We start from the raw sequence: 20,992 nt of genomic DNA on the forward strand, positions 1-20,992 counted from the left end.
GTTAGATGACACTACATATGCATGTAGTCTGTTTGTTATTTTGAAATAGTTTTTTCTAATAGTTTGCTCCAGGCACTAAATAAAAATACTTTGTTATAAGGGGGCTGTTGGTGACCATCATTGGTCACAGGTTCCCCAAGGGAAGAAAAGCAGGTCCCCTAAACCCAATTGAACTTGCTGGGTGATAAGCACTTACCCTCATATAAACTACTCTGACCTAGACCTTGCTCTTAGACACGGACAACAGCAAGATCACACCCCAAGACAGGTGAGGGCAAAAGGCCCAAGACCTGAGCCGGGTGCACTCAGAGAGACAAGAGATGAGCAACTAGTCCTATAACAATGACAGAAAATAAGAATCAACACAGCATGAGGGAAAACTCTATTGCCAGGGTAATGGGCCCAGTGGAGAACCTTCTGGAATTTACACCTACACTGCCTGTTCCCAAACCCTAATTCACTCTTTGAGATTGTTACAGACACCTCAGTCTGTGCAGAGAGAAGTAAGCAAGTTGTAATGACTCTATGGAGACATGGGATGGCAGCACGTATGACAGTGCTCAGTGCTGTGGAAGAGGCTCACAAAGAGGTGCTCAGAAGTTGCAATAAGCCTAGAGGCCACGAAATGAAAATTCTCCCCAGAAAGCCCATCCTGGACATCAAGCAGTGAATTAAGAGGTAAAGTTAGAAAGGGATCTTCAGGCAGTGGGAGCTCCCTAAGCACCTTTGAGCTCTACGTTGGGTTTGCAAAAGCAGGTTGAGACTATTTGGTTCTTCAACTTTTTTCTAACAGTATTGCCAACCTCAAGTATTTAAGAAATCAGTCACAAGAATGGCTAAAAATCAGATTTTTATTTTGCTTTCTTGGGTTTGAGCTGTCCGGGTGCATTCAAGTTACATTTTTAAAGCTTTTCTCCACAACACCCAAGGCTGCAACCTGAAAAATAATAATAATAATAATAAAAAGACTTTCATGCAATCACATGGATCTGGGAGCTGGGGCTTTAAGAAACACCAGATATAGCAAGACTCAAGGTAAAATTTGAGCTGGAGCCCTTCGTAGAGGGACTGTCACCTCGTTTCCTATTCCTGATCACAGGCATCACCTTCTGTCCCATATATCACTCCCCACCCCCATCTTCCATGTGACAGCTTCTTATCTGGTAAAGGAATAAGGTGTGGGAGGAAGGGGACTATTTAGGTAACTTTAGCTGTCTAAGTTCTGAAAAGTGCTTTGCATCTCCTCCTCCCCCTGGTCCCTTCCCCCCTTCTGATCATGTGAATGCACCGCCTTGCCAGCTAGTCATCTTTTCCTCCTTTCCCTTGCACAGGCTGCACAGTCCTGTTCTCCCCACGGCATTTCCCTCCCTGCCAAGGCATTCCCTTTCAAATGGCAGTGCCTGGTTTTCCCCTTCTATGCATCAGTGATCTCTACTGGAGAAAGCTGTGCTAACTTATCAATGTTTCCTTCTGTCTTTAACAGATGCCCAAATCCCGACCCTCCCACCCCTCTTAATCTGTTTTTAAAAGCTGCCTAGATGCTGTGAGAACAAACCAGAGTATGAGAACCACTCATAGAACTCTCAGATTCTCAGACTGTGACCGGAGAGTTAGAACTCTCAGACTGACCGGAGAGTCATGCATCTGCAACCCAAAAGAGACTCTTCCTTTGGCACCTTTCCCCTGTTAAGGAGGACTCATTAACCAGGCTGAAGCTGCCCGCAGTATATCTGAGAATCTCTTTCTTAATCCTTGCTCTGGTCAGCACAGCAACTGTTGGAACCACAGGTAATGCCTAGATTACACTGCCTCTTCCCATCATCCCCGACGAGGGACTAGGATTTTAATTCATTGAAGAGACACTGGTTAAAAATCATATTTTTAAGTGCATTTCTTTAAAGGTGCTGGCACCTAGGGGTATGTCTACATGGGGATAACAACAATAAAAAACCCCCACCTGCATCTGGCCTGGCTGAGCTGACTTGGGGTTGGGCTGCATGATGAAAAATTGCTGTGTCGATGTTTGGTCTCAGGCTAGAGCCAGAGCTCTAGGACCCTGCAGGGGTGGAACGTACCAGAGCTAGGGCTCCAGCCTTAGACCAAACATTTACACAGCAATTTTTAGCCCTGCAGCCCGAGCCGGAGTCAGCTAACCCAGCCCAGCTGTGGCTGTGTGTAGACGTACCCTTAGATTATTACAATGGAATGGATTTTGAAAATCTCGCGCTTTCCACCATTTATGTAGTTACTTTTTGCGTGTCACTTACCTCAAATCACAAAAATAGTTTGGACTGTATCACTTCTGTTTCCAGTCAGTTTTACTTTCCTGCTGTCACGCACTAGCCAAAAGTTGCAAAATTTGGGTTGCTAACATTGCAAAGGACTGTTTCTTAAGAACAAAAACCAAAAACCCTGACTTCCTTAGGAATACAAGTAATGCAATTCCAGCTCAGTCATTAATCATTGTCATCAATAGAATGACAGAGGCCAGCAGCAGATACTTACATGTTAGATTCAAGAAACCCCAAGTGGTTAATTATTTAATTATCTGCCTATAATGGAGGTTTCTCCCTTATGCCCTCCATTAGATATTGGCTTGTACCCTGACACAGGAAGGTTTGTATACATTTCAATGCTATGCACAGGAATTTTAATTTAACCATTTTTGGAGGGGCATGTTAGAGCAGTGACCAGGGCAGAAATATATATTTTTTAAGATTAATATTGCTTCCCGCCCACCCTTGGGCACACCCCTGCATTTCACACATTTTTAAAAATACTATATAACTATAGACATTCTAGTTATTCTCATAAACACCCCATCCTTTGAATTCTGCCAAAGTCTTGGTCTCCCTGAAATCTCATGCCAGTAAAGTTATACCAGCACATTGTGCGTGGTTCCTTTTATCAATTTTAAATTAGTTGCCTTTCAGTTTTATTGCATGGCCTCTTGCTCTTGTATTATGAGAGGGTAAACTGGAAAACCTGCTTTACCCTCTCTGTACCATTTGATGGGAGCACCTGATTTGCCTTTTGTACCATTAAATATTTTATCTATCAACTTGTCTTATTTGTCTCCTCTCTCACCTGTCCCATTCATTGCCCAAGTCCAAACCTTCTCTATTTCTGAAAAAGATTAAAAAGGAGAAATATTTCCAATCATCTTAACTTTTATAGAAGCTTGTTTGATTAAAAATACTAATTTATGAGTCAAAGAAACCAGTCCTGGCTCTCTAATGGACTGCACAGTTCATTTCTCAGTCCTTATTCAAGCAGAGCTCCAATGGAGAGCAGGGGCTTCAGGATTGGGACTCTATCTTCTTCAGCACATCCAACTTTTTCTGCCCACCAGAACTTTGACTTTTTTTCTGATGAGCTCAACTCCACAGAGAATCTGAGCGGTAAGTGCTGGGAAGTTTTGGATAAATTAGTTTTCTTTTTCTCAAATTCTTTAGAATTATGACTGATGAAAAATGAAAAATTCCCCAATTGTGAGAGTTTTCCAGTTGCGTCTTTTTGGTTTCCTTTCCAAAGCAACTGCCAAGCTGCGCTATTACTAACCCTTAATGATACTAATAAAGGATTGTATGACAACACTATATTTATTCATTCTCTCCTCCCCACGCTTTCATTTCAAATTGTTTGTTTGCAGCTCTAGTGTGGACTGAATCATTCGGAACATGTATCTGAGAACAAAAGTGAGGCGAAACAAAGATTATACTCACCTGTTTACTGGCGCCCAAAGCAAGAGGAGATTCCAGAGCCCGGTTTCAGTCCCCACACCAACATCTTGGTGGCTTTTTCTTACTTACTATTTTTTTTTGTTTCCCTTCTGGATGTGCATTTTCAGTAAGCAGCACATAGAATTTGGTGCTTTTTACAAAAGATTCACTAATTATCAATCTGAAGTGACTTCTTGTTGTACGAGTTGACTTTAGAACCACATGCAGAACTGATTTTTCAATTCGGCGGCTAAAGAAAAATTAAAAAAAAATTCGGATCCACTCAAAAATGAAAAAACACAAAAACCTATTTTCTGGCCCCCCAAAAAAGGGAAACAATTCTTTTGGGTTGAACAAAATATTTTGTTTGAGGTGTTTTTCAAAAATTTAAGTGAAATTAAAAAAAAAAGAAATCAAAATGTTTCATTTAGAGAAATGTCAAAATGAAATGTTTCAATTTTTTTCACTTTTCTTCTCCAATCCCAGATTTTGTAAATTTGACATGAATTCACAAAATGCTTCAGTTAACCTCAAGATATGTTTTTTGGTAAGAAAAAAAAGATTACTCTCTAGTTGATTTGAACAGTGGATAATAAATGCTGCCTATACCCTGTATTCACTCACTCATGTACCCTATCTGTCCCCTTACTCTGCTCTTCCCCCACTTAAATTCTGCTTTGCAACAGTTGTAATTTTAGGCTTTATGAGAACACGGGGCATCATTAAGGATGGAAAGGAATGTGGCTCCAAATAATTAATTAAATGCACTGGTCGTTGGTTTTTACCAGAGCCAATTGACAGTCCACACAGCATTGCACTTAGCCCCTCCCACCCATCCAACAACCCGTCCAAACCCAGCTCGACATGGCCTTATCCAGAACCTTCTCTTCCAACCCTCAGCCCGGCACATCATCTCCCAAAGAGTGTCACAAGATTGTAAACAAAAGATTGCGTCAGATTGGGCTAAGTGCCACCAAATGTGCTACTCCAGGGGGTCTCAACTTTGTTTATAGTGTCGATCTCCCTCAAAATGGAGCAATTGCCTCTTGGACACCTGCCATCCCAGCCTCTCATGATCCCCTTTGCAACTTTAAACACCATTCTGGCAGCTGTAGAAACACTTGCTCCATAGACCCAACTGACAGGTTTCTTCTCCTTTGCTCAGAAGATGTGCTCACTGTTCACGAAGTTCCTGGAGACCCAACCTCCCTGTCCCCCCTCAACTTAGCAATCTTCCCTCTCAGCCCCAGCTTTTCCATTTCCCCCTTTCCATCTGCCTCCCAGAAACCTGCTGCCCCATACTGACCCTACTCCCCTTGTTCAGAACCCTCCATGCCCAGAAGGGGATCTCAGCCCCTCCTCCACACACAGATGCTCTCTAAACTTTTCCCTTCTCCAACCCACAACAACCATAACAGACACCCTTCAGCCTCTGCCTCCTGATCTCCCCCTTCCTCTCCCTCCCCCATTCATAAACCCCCACCACCACCACCACACAGCCCCTGCCGCTGCTGCCCAGGGTACTCTCTTTACATCCTCTCCTGTCTTGACTTCCCTCCTCTGTCCAGACTTGTTCTGCTGACATGCTGGCTAGTGTCAAGCACCAGCCCTTTCTTTTCCCGTGTTCGCTTGCTTCAAGATAAATGTCTACCAGGGATGGTCTAGACAGTATTTGGACCTGCCATGAGGGCAGGGGACTGGATTCCACCTCTCGAGGTCCCTTCCAGTCCTAGAATGTATGACTCTATGGGGAAAAATAGGCCCAGCCATAGCTTTGTTCCTTCTCAACGCTCCAGTGCCCACCCACGTTGTTCTGTCCCCATAGTGAACACTGGGTGAATGGCCTCCTCTCCCTGCTGGGCTAAGTATCCCTTTATCGCCAATCCTCAGTGCCCTACTCCAAACTCCTTCCTGCAACTGTGATGCGAGGGAGTCAGGGCACGTGGAGAAACCAACTGTGGTCAGAGCAGAACACTGCAAAAAGAAGGGAAGTTAGTTGCAGGGAATGGAGAAGGGATGAGAGAAGGATAAGCCCCAAGATCCTGTTAGTGCCGGTTAACAGATTTCCCGTGATGGACGGTTCATGGCTTAAGGCCTGCTCCTGGTGCCAGTCCCTCAAGGTGGCTACTGGCCCTGCTGCAGCCTCTGGGTTTATCTCTTTAGGTTCAAGTCCCCATGTCTTACAGAAGCTTATTATGGGGGTTACTAGTGGCTGCTGCTTTGCCGGCTCCTCTCAGTGTTCTTTCTCTATCACTGTATTTGCAGCACCTCTCAGAGGAGAGCCCACTGCAAAGTTAATTCATGCTTTATCTATTCTCTCTTGCAGATAATTCAAGACTCCCAGCATCATAAAATCCAGCACCGCCCCCCACGCCTCAAAGAAACAGCCTTGGGGCTTGTGGCATTAGAAGCAACAAAAAAAATACCCATAATACAAAGATGTCAGAAAATACAAAATTGCATTTTATTGTGCAGAGCTACAAAACTATAATTTAACAATCTCACATAAATACCTACTGCATTCTATATACAACTACCCTTATTGGCTCATTTATTCAAACATAAATAGATATTACAAAATATTTTGTGGGGTTTTTTTTTTTTTGTATAAAACATGGCAAGTTGCACGTAATGTGATTCAGTCTGAGATGTTACAAGTACAGCTAGACATCAGTTTCACGCATCCAAATCCAGCACTGTTTTCATTTCACCATTGTTAGGCAAAGTTCTTCCAATACCAGGCGTTCATCTGTCCAAGAGGGCTTTTAAGGGAGGAAGCTTGTCAGGGCCTTGTTTATCATTTTTTGTGCCCTGTCCATGCCTCATGTCCTTGGTGCATATGGGAAGAACCTGGCAGAAGAGAAACAAATGGCTTTTTTTAAAAATGTGAATGATTTTAGCGCTGGAGTAAGGCACAAGGCTGTGTGCCTTGTATGCTGATGGACTGCTTCTGCCTGTACCAGAGACGGAGGACAAGGTTCTCTTGCATGGCTCCACCAATGGGACTCCAGAGATTAGAGCACTGCAGCCTCCACAAATGATCTTTAATCTTAGCCCCTCTGCACAGTGCTGCTTTCCCTACAGTGTTGAGCTGTTGCTAAAAGTATTTTCCCGCAGTGGTTCCCCTGATCTTGTACTGAAAACTGTTTAAGGACCATGCTGTAAATCAAACTAAACCATTTCCATTTTTGTTTCTCAAAACACTACTTCCACCAAGATAGGCATCATAGACGGGTGGAAACGGACAGTGTCAGATCTCTGGAAAGTCACTTAACTTTTTCCGTGTCTCAATTTCCCTACCTGAAAATGGAGTTAATGATATTCATCCCTCTTTTCAAAATGCTTAGATATAAAAACGAATGGTAATAGGCAAGAACTAAGTAGCAGTGTAAGGCATGCACAAAAGGAAGTGCTATGATTTTCCACTGATCGTGAAATTTGCACAGTGGTTGAATTTTTGGACCTCCCTCCCCACACCTCCCTCTGCCACACGCACACAAAGAGATGGGGTAATTTCTAGGTATTGCCTACCCTGGCTCCGGTACAGGGGCAGCTATTTTAATCTGACCCCTATTTCCTGCAGATCTCTGAGTCACCTTCTGCTCTGCATTACAGGTGGGTGCGGTAAGTTTATGGTTTCAAGAGTTCTAAAACATTTATTGCCTGAATATAAAATGGTTCAAAGTATTAGGAATATGTGGTCACAGAAACACAGTTTCAGTTTGTTGTTTTACTGTATGTTAGGCCAAGCCCTGGACACAGAGCCCTGTAAAGGAGCAGAGAGGCTTAAGCCACGTGGCTTACTGTTATTAGGCTATTCAATCAAGTTGTTCAGCCATGTTAAACTGTTTTTGAGCCATTTTAGTTTAAGCCCTGTTCCCTACAGACCCACGAATCTCTCTCTGCTCTGTACTACAAGTGCCTGTACTATCAGGATCAGAAGAACCCTGTGCCTTCGAAGAATGAAGCCTGAGTTTGACTGTGTTACAGCAGCATTGTCATATTCTCAAACAAGATTAAAACAGGAATCACAAAACACTAAGAGGCCAGTTTGATAACTGTTAACAAGCCCAATGTTTAAAGTCTGGGTCCAGTGTGTAGCAGCCATGGATGTATTTACGAGCACAGACTAGCCCCTGGAGAGGTATTTTGGGAAGACTCACCCAACATAGGTCAGCTTTGTTTCTATCCATTTGGTGGTGTCGCTTCCAGCAGATGAACAAGATGCAGAAGCAGATGCACAAGAGCCCCAAGGGAATCAAAGCAAACAAGACGTAGATTGTTACAGTGTCCACTGTTGCTGATTGGCCTGTAGGGAAATCAACAAGCCTTTAACATGGGTTGCCACTGAATAACTATCTGTCAGACACTCCTTCACCAGTCTCCAAGGGAAAGAAGGAAAAGGAAAGGCTACGGGTACAGGGGTCTGACAGAGAAGGGAGAGGGGCCACATGCAGCGGCCTATACGAGGGGCACTTCCAAACAAAATTCCTTTCACCAGGGCCTCATGCACTGTTTATATACACAACAGTTTGTGCTCAAGGTTTTTGTGGGGGCCATTTTATTTCTGTGGCCTGGTGTTAGGTGAGCGTCAGCACCAGTCACTCTTCTCTCTTTCTCCCAGGTTTACCAGACCCACCTCCCCACTTCTCTCAGCTGCTGCAAAGGTCCTTGTCCTCTCTCCATCCTGCACCAAGAGTGCCATCATTCTCTTCCAGCTTTTCTGGGGGCACCTCCCTTTCCTCTGCCCTGGGCTCCCCTCCTTTGAACTGCCTCTTTCGCTTCTCCCTCCTGTATCAGAGGACACAGCTTCCTTTTTCCTCTTCCCCACACCAAGCTCACACTCACCTTGGACCTGCCCATCCTTGGACAGAGTCAGCGTCACGTTTAGGAGCGGATGCTGGATCACACAGCCAGCTGGGTTCTCCCAGTGAATCCTGGAGGGGACATGTGTGAAATTGCTGATAACAGTCACAGTCTGGTCTGAGTGATTGATGAGATACTGTCCTGGCTCCTTCTGAAGGTGATGGGACAGGTTCCAGCTGATCACTGGAGCTGGTTTCCCTGTTACTGAGCAGCTTATTTCCAGCACCTTCTCCTCACCATTTTCTGGACTGGACACAAGCTTGGCCTCCAGGCTGGGCTCGGATATTGCTGTTAAGCACAAGAAGGAAAACCCATTATTAACACTTGCAGCTCCCTCGCTATGGTAGCTTAGTGAGCACGCTCGGGCAAAGAGGAACTTGGTGCCTGTGTCTGCTGTTGACTGAAGAGAACAAGCACGGCATTCAGTTTTACTGCTCAGTGCTGTCTATCGTCTCAACCTGACAGGGCCCAGCATGGGACACATGGACTTTCAAAATGTCAGACAACGATGCCAAAATGAAGTAGCCATGAAGGCACAGGGTCTGCGCTATGCCATAGCTTTTAAACAATCCCTTAGAGAAACCCCTTCAGTGCACCAGACTCCCTGGGAGATCCCACTCTTCCTTAAGGGTATCCCACACAGCCCCAATGGCTCCAAGACTGAGGGTTGGTCCACACAAGGAAAGTTAGGTCAGTCCAACTCCATTGCTCCAGTGTGTGAAAAATTCACACCTCCGAGAGACATAGTTAAACTAAGCTAAGCCTCAGTGTAGACAGCCTTTCAGAGTGGCGGATTTACTACAGGGAAGGAAAAACCCTTTCCGTCACTGTATTGTGTGTACACTATAGCTCTATAGCTGCATTGCTCCAGCTGTGCCACTGTGTTGTTTCTAGTGTAGACATAGCCTGAGCCTCTGGGCTCCAGCACGCCTGTTTCACACCGTGAGCTCTGCTTCGCAAGTCCAATTGAGATAGTCTCTGAAGAGGAGTCTTTTTGCCCTCGTCTGGGATCAATGCACCTCAGCTTGTATTTGCAGTGATCTCAGGCAGCCTTTCCAAAACAGAGTAGGGTTTGTTAGCCAACTGGAACACAGAGTTACCAGGTCAAGACAGAGTTCAGACTGGCCAGTGTCAGGGCTCTAACCAGCCAAGCTGCTGTAGAAGACAGGCTCGGGCTCTGTCTCTCTCAGTCTGTCTGTCTGTCTCACAGGTAAGAGCTTCTATCTAGCCACACTTTTTCCTGGATCCTCAGCTAATATGCGCTGGTTTCAGCCTGTCCTTTAATGACCCATTCAGACCACCCCAGACAGTTAGGTGACCCAACACCTCACATCTTCTGCTCTGCCTCAAAAGCAGCTGTTTAAACTCTTTGTGCCCGGTAGATAGCAATTCAAACAAGCTGAAGCATGCATAGGAATAATAAAAATATTAGCAAAATTCCCATATTCATCACAGAAGAAAGCAGCCAAATCAGAGGCAGGGGGAGTAGAAATGTGGGTGTCACAGACCAAGTCCCAATAACATCATTATCAGATTTCAACAATAGTGCTAAAGAGTTGGTAAAAAGCAGCAGGTGCTGTCCATGGGAAGTAAGAAATCAAATGTAGCTCTAAAATTAGTGATCAGCTCCACTCAGCCAGATTTCTATTTCTTTTATGTTTAATTTTTTTAAGGGGAATTACTGCTAGATGAAAGATTCTGTGGCACTCAGCCCTGCAACTGAAGTTCTCTCTTTATACAGAAGTAGTGCAAGCTTCCCCACACAGATAACTTCCAAGCAATGTATGATTACATTTACTGCATATTTATGTGGTCGTGTACCTGCAGCTGATCAGTGTATGTCAATGTGCACGTATACATTTTTTCTCTCATTTCTTTTACATGACATTTAGGGTGTGTTTATATTTAGAGATTATTATTATTAAGGACAAGATTTACAAAAAATGGGTTCCTGAAGTTAGGTGGCTAAATATGGATTTAGAAACCTAAGTGGCTTGGTTTTCACCAGTGCTGAGTGAGCATGCAGCACCTCCCATTAACTTCAACAGGAGCTGATGGGTGCTCAGCACTTGTGAAAACCAATTCACTTATTCCGATTCCCCCGTCCTGCCAAGACTTATGCGGGCACGTAACTTCACGCATGTGAATAGTTCCACGACGTTCAGTATGACCACTCATGTAAGTGATGCATCTGTGCGGGGTTAGAGCCTAAATATGGGATTAAGAGCCCAAATGTAGCCACCTATTTTTGAAAATCTTGACCAGAGGATTATGTAATTGCAGCCGCAGCAGCTCTAATTTAATTTGAGTCAGAGCTAAGAGTTTTGCTGTGATGAATGAGTATATTATGTGGGCAATGCAACTTTTATGCTGTGATGAACTATTCATTATCTAACTTCGAAGGGCTGTGCTTGTGAGTGATGTGATCGATAACTTCATTGTCATCATTAGCAACTGTACCCATTTTTAAACAAACATTTTTATTTTTGGAAATTCCCAGGTTTATGAGTGCTTTATAAACCATTGCTTCCTCTTGCACAGGTAAATGACTATATTATTCTTAAAAAATCATATCCATGGATCAGACAAGAAACTAACTTAAAGGAAAGTGTGGGATCAGCCAAGTTTATAGTGGCTCCTGCAGATACCCGTACCATTCAATATGCACCTGACAAGACTGGATGAATTTTCCAAGCCATAGTGATAGGAGGGCAAAATTAGGACATCATGTGGCAACCTTAATAATGGAGAGGCTACATCCGCTTAGGGTGACCAGACAGCAAGTGTGAAAAATCGGGACAGGGGGTGGGGGGTAATTGGAGCCTATATAAGAAAAGGACCCAAAAATCAGGACTGTCCCTATAAAATCAGGACATCTAGTTACCCTACAGCCACTCCATACTCGGAGACAGAGACATTCTGGAGGGGAACACTAAGCTGATCCTATTTTTTCCTCTTATGTCTCTATCCCTCCAGTGAAATTTCACGTACATTAGATTCTATGGCATGAGTAGTTTTTCCAAGTCGTACTTAATTTGTTTACTGTGGTTGTGCTTGCTCATGAGACTTCACCATCAGCTTCTCACTTCCCTGCATCACTGATCAAGAGAGGGACTGTCACATTACCCAACTGATAGTGCTGATAAATTACAATAGCGTTTTTCTTAAAACTGCAGTGTCAGAGCCAATGGGGATTTCAACTGGAACTTCTCAAAGTCTCCCATGTAAGTCTGGAAATCGAAGGGCTCAGTCTCACAAAGAGCATTCTGTTTCGGTTCACAAATAACTCTTTGAACTTCTTCTTTTTTTCACAGGGTACATAAAAATAACAGCTTTTGACTACCTCCGCCCACTGCATTGGCTTCAAATACTGGATTGTGACATCCAGAAACAGCGAAGCAAAACCTACACAGATCACATGGGCCAATGTTTCCTGCAACGTTCCACTGGGAGGGCTTTAGTGGAGCATCAGCAAAGACTCATTTACAAGAATGTATAATAGTACACAGCACTTATATGGCACCTCCCATTTCAAATCATTTTACCAAGTCAGGTAGGTGTGACTGTCTTCAGCTCACAGAGCAGTCACTGAGGCACAGAGGTATCAGAGCTTGCCTAAAGTCACATACATCTACACAGCAGCAAAATAAGGTGGCAGCAAGTTTCAGAGCCTCAGGCTGTGGACTCAGACTCACGTTACAGCGCTACAAATAGCTGCCTAGGCATTACAGCTCAGGCCGGAGCTCGAGCTGTGGCACCCCAGGAAGGGGAAGAGAAGTCTACACAGCCAGTTTTAGTGCCATAGCGTGAACGTGAGTCTGTAGAGCCAGGCTTGGAGACTCGCCACCACAGATACGAGTCAATGGCAGCATGGAATAGAACTATTGTCCCAAATCTCATTTCCTTCCAATTCTGACTAGACCGTCCTCTGCCTACCCATATTAGACCGAAGAGTGATCATCACAGAAGATGTATACAGGTGATCTCACCAATTCTCTGCCTAATTAGCTCTCCAACTCCAATATACAGAGGATGAAAAATGTTTCATTCATCTTTACTAACACTTGATAACTTTGCTTCTTTTTAATTTTTTTGTCTGTTATTAAATAATAAAAAGGACACTCAGATATAAAGAATATGATCTACTCTAAGGGCTTGTCCCTGATCCCACTGAAGTCAGTGGAAGTTTTGCAACTAACTTCAAATGAGAGCAGGACCGGGTCTTATTTAAGGGCTTACAATTGTATCTAGTGGCTGTAGACAGGAATTGGGAGTGCCTCTGCCATTGACTCACTGCATGGCCTTTAGCAAGTAATTCAATTTCTTTGTGCCTCACTTTCTCCATCTATGAAATAGGGATAGTACTTATCTGCCATGCTTTGAGATCTTCATTTATGTGTAAGCTATTTATAACATATCTAGATACATGTGAACAAATTCCTAAAGGATTCTGTAAACTGGCCAATCTTGATTCTCCCTAAACTAGCCACTAGTTAACAATTGTTTCTCTCCCTCAGATTTAATCTTCAGCAACTGCTATTTACTCTTCTTTAGTACTATTTTGTAGATCTTTAATTCTGAAGGAGATCATATAATAAAAAACCATGTTGGAGGGGATGCTCGGAGGTTTTTTAAACTAAGGAAGTGTCTCCTACACACTACGTTTTCCACAAGGTTTTTCCTCCTGTTTTAGCAAGGCAGCTTTGAAATTCCCACCTGAAAACCTATCCATTCCCCTGTATCTATGCTTCCTGCATGTATGGTATACACCACTGATTTGACTTCACTTCCCTTAAACAGGTAGAAAGAAATTACGGTGGCAACACGGGAAATAACGCATATATGAAATATAGAGGTAATCACTAGAAGGTAAACTCCCTTGTAATCCCCACCAACCCCTCCAGGGCAAGTAAACTGACAATTTCAGTTCAAGCTGGGATCTCCATAAATTGATTTGCACCTTGCTGTGAGTGACTGAGGGTTTCAGAAAGCCTTTGGGTCCATTCTCATATGGAGTAGGAATACTCTGCCCCCCAACACACACACACACCTTTTTGAACATGTTAACCCCCAATTAATAGCAATGAAAATAAATACGTAAATCAGGGCTTTAAGTAGCTTTGAGACAGAGGCAAATGAATTAAGCAAAATGAGGTGCCTGTGCTGGGGACACTCAGCACAGACTAAACGATTTGGACAGAGTGCAAAATATTTTTTGAGGATAAAACTGGATGTGAATCAAGGGGAAAAGATCTTAGCACTTGGATGGATTCCAGATCATATCCTAAATCTTATTTTATATATTTCAGAAAATGTATGTTTGCCTTATGTATTAAACAGTGATAAGATTCTTGTGTGTATGATCCATCAATAACTAACATCGCTGATAAGGAGATGTCTTACAGTCCTATTTGAGCACCTAGAAAGTTTAAACATTTAAAACAAACCATTCCCTGGCCTGTTCCTGTCTGGAATTATTAAGTGTTCTTGTAAACTGTCTGGACAATAGCCAGTATTTGCCAGCCCTAGATCAGTGGCCCTATGAACATAACTAGAGTCTTTTCCAACATCTTTTTTAATACAGTCACCGGCTGGTTTAGCCTCAAACCCCTCTTCCTTCACAGGGTGGGCAAGTGAGTGATGTAGAACAATATTTACTATGTGAGGGTGAAGTTCTACCAACCAGGATAAAACAATCCCTACTGTTATTTTTTTAAATTAGAAGTTATCTCACCCTACAGGGAGGGATAGCTCAGTGGTTTGAGCATTGGCCTGCTAAACCCAGGGGTGGAGTTCAGTCCTTGAGGGGACCATTATAGGGATCTGGGACAAAAATCTGTCTGGGGATTGGTCCTGCTTTGAGCAGGGGGTTGGACTAGATGACCTCCTGAGGTCCCTTCCAACCCTGATATTCTAGGATTCGATCCCTAAGTAGCTTATAAACTCTATTGGATACAAAAAGCTCCTCAGAAATGCAGCTCTCTCTGTAGCAGGTGATGGTAACCATAAGGTTTACATACAGGAGTGTGAGGAGAGAGAGAATTTTGGCCACCGGTATCAGGACAAATCCCTGCTCTTATCAAGAACACCTTGGGATCTTAACACCCACGTAGATCAGGCAAGACCTGGGCTTTTACAGTTTCATCTGAAAGACCCACATGCAGTAAACCGTACAAAATTCAATCCATTCACTGGAGAACAAAGAGCCAAGTTAATGTATCTGGGATCTGATTCAGCAGTTCCACCTATTATATTTCCATCATTGAAGCCATGATTTACATGGGAGCAAAATTCCCCTTTCCCGTACTTGAGTGCGACCTCTGGCCCTCAGACTGTCTCTCTCAGGGCCGCTCCAGGCACCAGCTAAAGAAGCAGGTGCTTGGGGCGACCAGTATAAAGGGGCAGAACTCTGCCCACTATTGTGGCAGCACGTCCAGGTCTTTGGCGGCAAGTCCCTCTCTTCCTCGAAGTGCCGAACTGCCGCCGAAGAGGAAGAGAGGGAGTGAAGGACCCGCTGCCGAACTGCCGCCAAAGAGTGGAGCAGTGCGATCGCGCTGTCCCGGATTTTTTTTTTTTTTTTTTTTTTGGCCACGTGGGGCAGCAGAAAACCTGGAGCTGGCCCTGGTGTCTTTCCCACATTTGCCGGAATGTATCCTCTGACTAAGTTCTCAGTACAAAAACCTTAGCTTTTAGTTAGTGTGGGGAAAAGGAAACGTAGGATTCCAGTAAGAATGAGACATGTGATTATTACCAAACTATAATTAACATTTGGCACCCACGTAACGAAGAGATCTCTGGTCACTTCCTGATATAAAAGTTTTCTCAGTTACACAATAATAAAATTAAGATTTTAAAGGGATATTAACTCTCATGGTTCACAAACCAATCACTAAGTGTTTGTGAGGAGGTTTCTCCTAACCCAAACTCATATTATGATGTAATTGTTGCATATATGGATTTTATACTTTCTTCTGAAGCATCTGCTACCAGTTACCATGGAAGGGCTATTGGTCTCATTTCATATGGCAGGACCCACCATTATCCATTTTAACTAGTATTGTTTAATTTATTTAAAACAACCCTTCACCATTTATGTAAAATTAGTAGTATAATGTTAAAAACAAAGACATCTTGCTCATATGCAGGGGTGGCTCCAGGCCCCAGCACGCCAAGCGCATGCTTGGGGGGGCATGCCGCGAGGGGCGCTCTGCTGGTTGCCGGGAGGGCGGCAGGCGGCTCCGGTGGCCCTCCTGCAGGCGTGCCTTCAGAGGGTCCGCTGGTCCCGCGGCTTCGGTGGAGCATCTGCAGGCACGCCTGCGGGAGGTCCACCGGTGCCGCAGGACCAGCGGACCCTCCACAGGCACATCTACGGGAGGTCCACCAGAGCCGCGGGACCGGCGACTGGCAGAGAGCCCACCATGGTGTGCCGCCGTGCTTGGGGCGGTGAAATGGCCCCTGCTCATATGAGACCAAACAACAACATTCAGCCAGTAGATTTTTGTTCAAAAGTAGAACAAAACCACCAGATAATGCTCATAAACTGCAAACACTAATGTTTGCCAATTAGAGAAGTGAACAATGGTGAGGTTTCACTGTATACATTATGACCTAAACCACAGAAACAAATGCTCCCGAGAGCACGTGCATTAACAGAAAATAAATACTTTTCAAAAGGAGAAGTTTGCTAATGGGCAGATCAGAACAACATAGAATATAGGGTTGAGTGCTCTGGAGACTGGAGAAAATCTCCCCTAGTTTGAATGGTAAGAGAAAGGACTTGGATGGGCAGGGCCTCCATTCCTGAGTTTACAGGATAAATAGAAAAGATATTTGTGCACAATTAATGGTATCCTGTTGCAAACAATCCAGTAATTTTTAAAAGCACATCTCCCTCCCTACTACCTAAAACATTAAAATTGATTTCTTCCCATAATTTGTCTCCTTAGGTTTAGGAATTAGTCATGGGTCCACTTGTTTCCTTCCCACATGAAAGATGAAAGCCTTTCTTCCCAGCCCCTTCTACTCCTCCACACTTTTTCTTCCTTCAGTTTTCCAGTGTTTCAGTAAAAAAAAAAAAACCTTTAAAAATCTGAATCTTTTGTTTTGATTTTTTAAACAAATCCTGCTTTTTTCAGTTCAAAATGACTGTGTCAAAATTTCCTTTTGTTTTAGTAAAAGCAATCAAACACATTTTTAAATGGTCAAATTTTAAACAAAACATTTACATATTGTCAAAACTAAACCTTTTGTTTGACCCCAAATGAACTGCTGTTTTTACTTTACAATTTGCTAAAATAAATAAATAATTTTTGGTTTGACTCGAACTGTTTTGGTTTTGGGGTTTTTTGTTCTTTTTTTTTAATTGCCAGTGAATTGAAAAAATCCATTATTCACACAGCTCTGCTCACCACTGCTTCCCTATCAGAGGTAAAAACCAATGAGGAAGGGAAAATTAGGTCACCTTCCCACCGAGAAAGAAAGAGATTAACCAGCTGCCACTAAAGACAATCACAAACAATGAACGTCTGGAGTTTTTGAAAGGTCAAAGCCCGGCTTTGTGATGATGAGGTCTTACCGTAAACCTTGAGGCATGTCCTGCCTGTGATGGATCCCATGGGAAATGTGTTGAAGATACATTTGTAACAGCCTTCGTCCTGCAGGGTGACTGCATGAACAGTAATGGCAGAGACCGTCAGCTCGCTCTGGGTGAAGTTCACACGGCTGCTATAGTTACCCAGGATTCTGTGGCCGTTAATCCTGCTGTAGGTTGCTATGTTGCCTTTGCCTTCTCCACTTTCCTTCTGCCAGGTGACTTGCAGCACTTCATGGTCCATGACAAGCTGGCATTGTAAAGTAACCTTTTCTCCGGTCTTGGACGATTGGACCTTCCTATGAAGTACCTGCAGTGAGCCTGTGGGCAGACCGGACACATAATTTTGAGATTCCCTTTCATCCACTCATGGTACATACTAAACAGAGATTCCACTATTTACCAAGGCAACACCCCTCTGCAACTTCTGAGTGAGAATACTTAGCATGCTTTGCCTTCAGACCTTCCATAAAGAGAGTCCTTGTGAATCACACTGGGACATTAAACTTCACCATGGTGCATAAAGCAACTCTCCCACCCCATTCAATCCTTGGCCTGTCTGCTAAAGTTTCCAGCAAGAAAGCCAGTTCAGATCAAGAGCAATTACGTTATTTGTGATGAGGACATTTGTCTGCTTGATCTGTACTAAAGACTCATACAACACTTACTCTTAAGCTAATGAGCAGTTCCACTATATTAATGATTTCTGGACCCTATGGACATCTGTCCAATTGGAAGGGAATTAATAAAGCCCAAGCTCCACACCTTGCCCTTAACACACATTTTGACATCCCCTACATACACATCTATCAGAGACCAGAAAGGTTAGGTCAAGTCAGACTGAAGTTTAGAGTGAATGCTTCAATTATAACTTATTTTCCAACCACAGTCCATGGACCACTAGCCACTTGCAGAGCCCTTTCTGAGGGCTCATAGAATAAAATGTTCTGAGAATCAATATTGGTGACTTATCAGCTAGAAGGGAACATGCCCATGAAAACCTCTCTCTCTAAGCCAGAGAATCATGGGAGTGAAGCTCTCCATGAAAATTATTGTCCTTCTTCTCTTTAAATGAATAGAAGCAGGATGAAATGCCATTAAGGCGACAAGTCAGAGATTTCCAGTCTTAATCTTTCACTCAACACCAATTTTCTCACACAGCCAAAGTTAACATTACTTGGTTGGTTTACATCAGTATGTGGACCGTACACCAACATGTGAAGAAAGATGCCAGCAATGACAGGCACAGTACTGAAAATAGTGTTTTATACATTAACTGTGGCTTCAGCATGAGAAACTACATATAGTGTTCTTGAAGAGGTAGAAGGTTGTCCCACAATACAATGTGGCTATATTTCCTTCATACAGGGGGGTGGCATGGCAAGGATCGAGTAGCCTGTATGTCAGGCATTACAGATGACCCCATCCTGACCAGAAGGAATCCATTTACACTCCATAACCAAAAATCTCTATCATAACGTAAGCTGAAAGCAAGTCGCAGCTTAGGCGGCTCATTTGCTTTATTGTAGTTTGTAAATAAATATGTACACATGCCTCGAGCTAATGGATACACTCCTTTTAAATCAAACTAAAGATACTATCCATAAATTAGAAACATGAATAATGCAGTGGCAGTAGAGGAAGCATTATCAAGCTCATTTCTGCTTCTATCAAGGTCATGTCACCAAGCACAATACAGATGTGTCTGGCCAGAAGTGTTATACCATTGATGGTGTTAATCAAGGGGTGGTAAATGAGGAGCAAGGGCTTCTGCAAAGATCTTATAAGAGCTGCACATCACCAGGTTAGCAGGATGCTTGGTCAACAAAGTTTCACATACAATTTTAGGCAAAGAATAGAAAATTTACCTGCTGCCATTGCCCAGATCCAAGAGAAGAAAATGCATGTGAATATCATCTCAGCTGTGAGATCAACCAGATGAGCAGACAACAGAAGGCATTCAGTTCTGAACTTCCTTTTTTATACTCCCTTTAGGGACGTACCAGACCGTCATCTACTGTAAGTTATATAATTAGGCTCTGCCCCTCTGTGATACCAATACATTGCCTTCTGCAGAGAGCTATGAGAAATTCCCACTGAAACTGGATATATTGATGACTACTGCTGCTGTGTCATTCAGAAAAACAAGTATTGGCAGCTAATAGGGATGATCTTTCATGTGCACTCATGGAAATTTAAAGGTAAATGCAGTTGTGTATCTGTGTTCATCTGGCTACAAATAAAGGAGAACCAAAAGATGGGATATTGGGAAAGGGAAAGGTTAGATGTCACATGAGCAGATGCATGTTGGGGGATAATTTTCAATCTGCCAGTTGATAAGAAGGAATATTATTCTGAAGGTCTCCAACACGGTCCCAACACTCCATAATTCTACATGAGTGTCTACAGGGGAGAAACATGGGCTGGAATAGCCGAGTGTAGTGTCAATCTTGAAGGAGATGTATGGACAGAGCACAGCGAGAGTTAAAAAGACAAAAGAGAGGGTTTGTTGGAAATCAGGATTGAGGTGAATGGGAATAGCAGGGGTGTTGCAGGAAGTACTTATTGGGTTAAGGTGATTTTGGCCCCCGCTGCAGAAGCTCTCACCCCCACATCTGTCCATTTTCTGCCCAGCAAACAATCCTGTCTCTGCAGTCACTGGTTCGGGTTTGTCCCCCAGCCTCACCTCTGCTCCTCCTAGGCTCTTCACCCCTCTACCCGCAGCCTACCAGGCCTGGGTGATGCAGCAGGGTCCCTCACTCCCCTTTAAAGGCTGGGTGTTACAAGGTGGGAGGAGCGGAAGCGCCATCCCATCCCTGTTGCTCATGGGGGATGGGGGGAGGCAGAGGAGCTGTTCTGCTCCCCCTCGCCCCATGAGAATGGTGTCAGGTTGCTGAGGAGAGAAAGAGAGCTCTGCCTGTAGCTGCTGATTGGTTGCTTTGGCCCAGAAAGCTGGAAAGTAGGGCAGGCAGCCATTCAGAGGGGGTTTCCTCCCCAGCATGACTCAAATTCTCCTGGGGTCTGGAGTGTCTCATGCCATTGTCAGATGGGCTCTAGCCCCCGCCAAAATCCAGTCACTCAAAATCATCATGAGAGTTGGCAACACTGTCTAAGAGAACTGGTGAATACTGAACACTGGTGGAATATTCCAAATACTGTTTATAACATTTTCTGTGTACATTATATTTGTTTACTACAAAATTGTATGGTACTGCTTCTTTGCATTTTGTGTCAACTACGGGCACCTATTTATCAGGGTTTTATATACAATAGCCCTGAAGTTTAACTCTGTGTAATACTTTCTGAAAAGTCCTGAAGACAGAATACTAGACTTTCAGAAAAGCTCAGGGTCAGATTTTCAAAAGAGCTCTGCTCCCATGCAGGCACCTAAAGAAAAAGGCCAGAATTTCCTAAGTGCTCATACAACAGCTTTCAACATAACGTGATGGATGCCAAACTCTTGACAATGTGATATAGATTGTGGATAGAGCTGGGTGAAATTTTTTGTCCAAAACATTTTCTTGGCTGAAAAATGCAGTTTTGGGTCAACCAAAATATTTCGCAAATTTGTGTCAAATTGATTGACTAATTTTGGTTAAAAAATAAAATTAAATTAAATAAAAAAATCAGAAAAAAAATCAAAATGTTTCATTTTCACATTTTCAAAAAGAAAATGCCACTTTTTGTTCAGGATTTTTATTGCAATTTTGTAAAAATATTAAACTCAAAAGCCAAACAAAATGATCAGTTTCAAGTCATATAAAATGTTTTATTTTGCTCAAAATGATTTTTTGTTTCATTTTTTGGTTCACAC

General features: G+C 43.3%; 1 protein-coding gene across 1 annotated transcript; it reads right to left on the minus strand.

The window, feature by feature from the left end:
• Positions 1 to 6,241: 6,241 nt before the first annotated feature.
• On the minus strand, positions 6,242 to 20,429 carry LOC120405935 (OX-2 membrane glycoprotein-like). Its single transcript, XM_039539890.1, has 5 exons — positions 19,047 to 20,429; positions 17,164 to 17,499; positions 8,571 to 8,876; positions 7,886 to 8,031; positions 6,242 to 6,572 (listed from the first exon to the last, which is right to left on the minus strand). Exons 1-5 carry the CDS (start codon positions 19,093 to 19,095, stop codon positions 6,468 to 6,470), a joined length of 942 nt encoding a protein of 313 aa, XP_039395824.1. The 5' UTR covers positions 19,096 to 20,429; the 3' UTR covers positions 6,242 to 6,467.
• Between the last annotated feature and the right edge of the window lie 563 nt (positions 20,430 to 20,992).

Source organism: Mauremys reevesii, linkage group 1 (genome assembly GCF_016161935.1).
Source record: "Mauremys reevesii isolate NIE-2019 linkage group 1, ASM1616193v1, whole genome shotgun sequence".
NCBI lineage: Eukaryota > Metazoa > Chordata > Testudines > Geoemydidae > Mauremys > Mauremys reevesii.